The sequence below is a fragment of the Montipora foliosa genome, chromosome 14, assembly GCF_036669935.1.
Source record: "Montipora foliosa isolate CH-2021 chromosome 14, ASM3666993v2, whole genome shotgun sequence".
Classification (NCBI taxonomy): domain Eukaryota; kingdom Metazoa; phylum Cnidaria; class Anthozoa; order Scleractinia; family Acroporidae; genus Montipora; species Montipora foliosa.
This window is the reverse complement of record NC_090882.1, coordinates 11,627,815-11,632,814: the sequence shown is the minus strand read 5'-3', so window position 1 is coordinate 11,632,814 and position 5,000 is coordinate 11,627,815. Positions and strand designations below refer to the sequence as shown.

The 5,000-nt window shown below is 40.8% G+C and overlaps 1 protein-coding gene across 2 annotated transcripts; it reads left to right on the top strand.

The window, feature by feature from the left end:
- The first annotated feature begins 569 nt into the window (after window positions 1-569).
- LOC137984624 (uncharacterized) lies at window positions 570-4,724 on the top strand. Of its 2 annotated transcripts, XM_068831823.1 has the most exons (4): window positions 570-794; window positions 877-917; window positions 1,151-1,984; window positions 3,552-4,724. In XM_068831823.1, exons 2-4 carry the CDS (start codon window positions 908-910, stop codon window positions 3,692-3,694), a joined length of 987 nt encoding a protein of 328 aa, XP_068687924.1. In that variant the 5' UTR covers window positions 570-794; window positions 877-907; the 3' UTR covers window positions 3,695-4,724. The 2 variants fall into 2 exon arrangements, with proteins under 2 accessions (XP_068687924.1, XP_068687925.1); XM_068831824.1 differs by having other exon boundaries at window positions 739-917.
- Window positions 4,725-5,000: the final 276 nt, after the last annotated feature.

Below are 5,000 nucleotides of genomic sequence, written 5' to 3'. Positions count from 1 at the left end.
TGAATCGATTACGTTTATTCCGCTTTGTGTCATAAAGCTCATTTCCGTCGAATATTGGATTTAGACAATTCGCCGAATGTGTCGACTCGTAGAGCAAACTTTTCATAAATTTCACATTACGCTTTTGAAGGGTACCACAAATTAAAAAGTTTGCCCGTAGTTAGCTCGTGTCGAGCTGTAGCTCGCCAAACTCTTTCTATTGAATGTGCTTCGACCTCCAAGGATGGCCTGGATCGAAATCAAAACCTATGACGTCGTGGTCTTTCAAAGGAAAGCCTTACTGACTGATGATGATTTCAGTATTTACGAGTCTGCGCAAGATGATAATTTTGACCTCCCAGTTGACTGTAAAATACAAAAAGCTACAAAAGATCCATTGAGTCTTCAATCTGCGTCATTGTAGAATGAATAGTCAAAGAACCAATATCGCCGTACGTTTTGTGTGGTCAATATATTGTTTGTCTGACTCGTGCTTTTGCGTACATTGAACAATCATTTCCCTTAAGAGCTCTTTGGAGCGTAAAAGTGACACCCTCATTAACATGTTAAAGGCTAAAATTTTTATAAACAGAGCATATTACACAATTGAAGTCGGTTTATTGGCAGTCGCGGAAAAGTGAAGAGCTTTTTGTATTAAACGTTATTGGACCTCCCTCAGAAATAATTTTAGAGTCATTAATCATTATCCTACGCCTCGTGACAAGAAATCTTGCTTCAAAGAGCATGATTTCTAAGATCAAATGAAAAAACCTTTAATCCCGGGACTCTTGAACAAGTCTACTCAACAAGGAAAGGTATGCAGAGTCCTATATGAACTTCAAAATCTCAAAGGTTCTTTGAATTTCTTAAAGTTTCTTTTTTTACTACTTCGCACAGGCTGTGTGGGATTTTGGCGTGAGCTGTGGAAATGAAAAAGGGTAGGATTTGTTTAGTAATCCTTAAACAAATACGCGTTCTTTGTTTGTTATCTAAAACATTTTGTTCCGTCTTTGTGTGCCCTAGTTAGTCACCTGTAATCAAAGGTTACACTTGTACCACTAAAGCCACTGAAATGAGTGTAAAACAATCCAGTGTTAGGTTTAATCGATAGAAATTAAAGCAGAGCCAAGATAAAGTGTTGCATTTTATTATGTTTCCGTTTTTCTTTTAGATTACTGGATCGTTCGGCCGGATGAAGACTCTGGTTTTCATGATGACTGTTCAAGCGTCGCGTATGGCGATAACGGTGAAAACGACGCCAGGGATCCTGTACAAATAAGTGCGTACAAAACGAAATCTTGGAGCTGCTTTGCACAAAATAAAAAGGACGAGGAGAAACTGAAGGGACCACCAGGGAAAGTTCAAGAAAAAAATGGTCTCTCAGACTGGCCTAAGTCCAAGGGAAACTTTCTTCAAAGAGCCACAAAGAAAATAATTGGAAAGACCAAAAGAATATTCGGGAACCTTAAACCGGAAGAAGACAAAAAGGCCGCCTACGTGAAGCCAGAGTTAGAGCTTAAAGAGAACCACGCAACGCAAGTGAACATCATCCTACCAGCAAACAGCAGCACCAGTATTAATCGAGATCTTGTCGACGATGGAAAGTTGAATTTCTTTCGCACCGATCCTTTACGAAGTCCATTTAAAGAATCCCGAAGCTCAACGTTTAGTAAAGAATCTCGCGAGTCTCACTCTTACACTGCGTCCCGCAACTTGCCTCACCGAACGGATCCACAGCAATGCTCCATTCGTGGACCACGGAACGCGTTCTTTAACGCATCTCGTGAATCATTCCCGCGGGAAGCCTTGCAAGTCAGTGAAAGACAGGTCATGCTGCGTGTCTTATTTGATTTTGAAGCTTGTGATAATGATGACATCACTGTAAGAAGAGGTGAACTCGTCAGGGTGTTGAGCAAAGACGATGAGGATTGGTGGTGGGTGGAAAATCTGCATCGGGATCAGGGATTTGTCCCGCGAAGCTTTCTGTGGCCTTGTGGGTGCTATGGTAGGTGGATAACTTTTTTGCAGGGCGATAAATTCCCATAGGGGTAGGGTTGGACAGCGGATTGTATCAACAATGAGTTATTAATGATTTATGAGTGCTGATCTTTTTAACCAAGTGTCACGGTAAGGAGTGCTTACCTAATATCCTGCAACGGAAATGCCCTGGTTGAAAAAAAATAGGTTTACTGAAATGAAATGAAAATACCTTTGAAAGAAAAAATGAAATGGCCAGTTTAGTTAGTTAGAAAGAAGGTTCTTTGCGAAGTGCTGTTCAATATTTTAGCGGCTATTTGTCACATTTCCCGCCATGGGGCAATGGTTTAGAATTGCCTCTGCCCGATTTTCATCAATCATTGCAATTTCAAGCTCGGCCAGTTTGAAATACAACTATTAATTTCCAAGGCAACGTAATTCACCATTTGTTTGTTCGTTGGAAAACAAAAGATAGTAAGATAGACCGAACATGAATCAGCACATGTTCTACAGACCGTGAATCCTCCGTTTATTGACTAACAAACACTCACACCTATCAACGGAATAAACAAATTCATAAACGTTCTTACTTAATAAAATTGTCCCAAGGATGATGATCATGGTGTTAGTTTTATCCATATATTTTGAAGGTTTGCTAAGGCCACGAGGTTCCCTTTAGTTTATTGCAAGGGATAATGAAAAAGATCGAAAATACGAGCTGTTTGGTCAAATATCAGTCAGTTCCTTTCGGTCAGTGAAGGCTGTTCCCAACCAGCGTTATGATAATTTACGGGCCTTAACTTGACGGATGCCTGCTTTTTCTACCGTTGCTGCTGCTGCTGCTACTTTCTACTGTACTCCTCCTATTCCCACTCCCTACTCCTCATACTGCTGTAGCTTTATATGGAGCAAGGATGGCACGGTCAGTTAGTGCGCGGCCTTGGTGTAAGAGGTCCTGAGTTCGATTCCCGGATCTCACATCCTTGTTTCGACTTCTTTCCTTTCCGTGTAGCTAAGTAAAAACGGAGCACTGATGGAGAGGGGGGACGATAAAATGAGCGCACCGTCGACCTCAAGTTTGTCAGTTTAATTACTGTTACGAGTTATCGACGTTAAATATGGTTACTTTACTTCACTTTACTCGCAATCTTAGTAATGCTGGGCTACACAGGAGAAAGGGATCATGTGCTCCAGGGACCGACATTTCTCTCCCTGACTGCTGGCTGTCAGAGGCAGTTACCTGAAAGCTGGCTCAGTCCACGGGAGTGGTATAAGAAATCCTTGAGTCGAAATTTCGTGATTGCCTGAGTTATGTAGTGCTACGCTAAGTGATCGGCTTAATTGGCCTTAATAACTCGGCGGCCATGTTGAGTTCTGAAGGATTGAAAAGTTTTATTTTGCCCCACCGAACACGTTCCCAAACATTTCAACTCGAGGTTCGGGGTACGAAATCTATTGTCTATGTCTCAGTATTATCTATTGTCTCTCAGCCAATTATTTCCCCAAGCGAGAGAAGTTCATGGAAGTTAAGCAAGATAGAAATTAGACTTGTAACACCTTGAATTTAACACTATACAATTTCTCCCTTTTTGCAGTTTGCCAGAAGTTTATTCTTGAGAAAGTCAGTAACGTCTATCAACGGTCCTCTCAATACCATCAAAAGGAACCGGAGTACGCAAGACACGATGAAAGAATTAAGCTTGTGGGCGACAGGAAGTATACTAGCACTTGGTGCTGAGAGACAATGGATCGAGATTAACTCTCATTTGGATAAGATCGTAATGTTTGTTCACGGTGAAAACGGACAACACCCTCTCTTTTGGGTATTAATATTAATTTGTATTATTATGAGCGAAGGCTTTAGACTATAAAACGTTAAAAAGTGAAAGCAATAAGTAAAAAAATTAAATTAAATTAAGTAAAAGAAATAAGTAACGTGAATCGCAAGGGCAGGGAATTGGACTACAAATTGTAAAAAAGTTTACGAACCGAGATTTGGTGATTGTAGTAGTGGCATGTTCAAAAAGGCGATCCCAGGTCCTGGGCGATCCGAAGGAAATGTGCTATACGATAAGAAATAATGGGAAAAGCTGCGAGTAACAGGAGAGAGTTATAGAATAATCTTTGATCCCGCACCGTTGGCTCAGTTGGTTGAGCACGGGCTGTCACGCGGGAGGTCGTGAGTTCAACTCCGGCCGGACCAACACTCAGGGTCTTTAAATAACTGAGGAGAAAGTGCTGCCTTTGTAATTACATCTGCAAATGGTTAGACTCTCTAGTCTTCTCGGATAAGGACGATAAGCCGCAGGTCCCGTCTCACAGCCCTTCAATGTTCATAATCCTGTGGGACGTAAAAGAACCGACACACTTGTCGCAAAGAGTAGGGCATGTAGTTCCCGGTGTTGTGCTCTGTCTTCTGTGATGTATCATGGTTGGGAGGGTAAATACAGATCTCCATTTAAACCAGCTATGCTTAACTGGAATTTCTGTATAAATAATGTAAAAAAAATAATGTATATAAATAAGAAAATAATATACCTCGTGGTTCCTCATGATGGAGTTTGACGTAAGCGCGATTGGTGCACAGAAGAAAACGCTGATTTTAACTAATTGACTTGTATAACAGCACTATTAAAGTCAACAGACGGCTATTAACAGATACTCTTCTAGCTTTTCTTCATGTTACTAAGTTCCCTGAAAACGATACAAGGCCGAACAAGTCACCTTAATTTCAGACGCTGCGGAACAGCAGGCCACGAAATAACAAAAAGACTCGAATTTTGATAAATTAATTTAACATTGTCTCCAAACCTGCTCGTGCACAATCACAACATCGCCTTGCTTCCCCAAACCAGTCGTTATCATTATCATACCCACTGAAAAAAAAAATCGTTTTAAACAGAGGTTTAATTCGTAAGGCAAGTGCCATCGATCCTGAAGGTTTTAGGATTTAGAAGAAATATAACCCCTACCTTTTTAGCCCTGGCACTTTATCGTTCATTCAACCTTGGTTTAAGGTCAATATCACTTAATGGGTATAAAAG

Coding starts and splice junctions, on each gene's coding strand:
- LOC137984624 (XM_068831823.1), top strand. Junction 1,985..3,551: donor GTGGCCTTGTGGGTGCTATG/GTAGGTGGATAA, acceptor CCCTTTTTGCAG/TTTGCCAGAAGTTTATTCTT.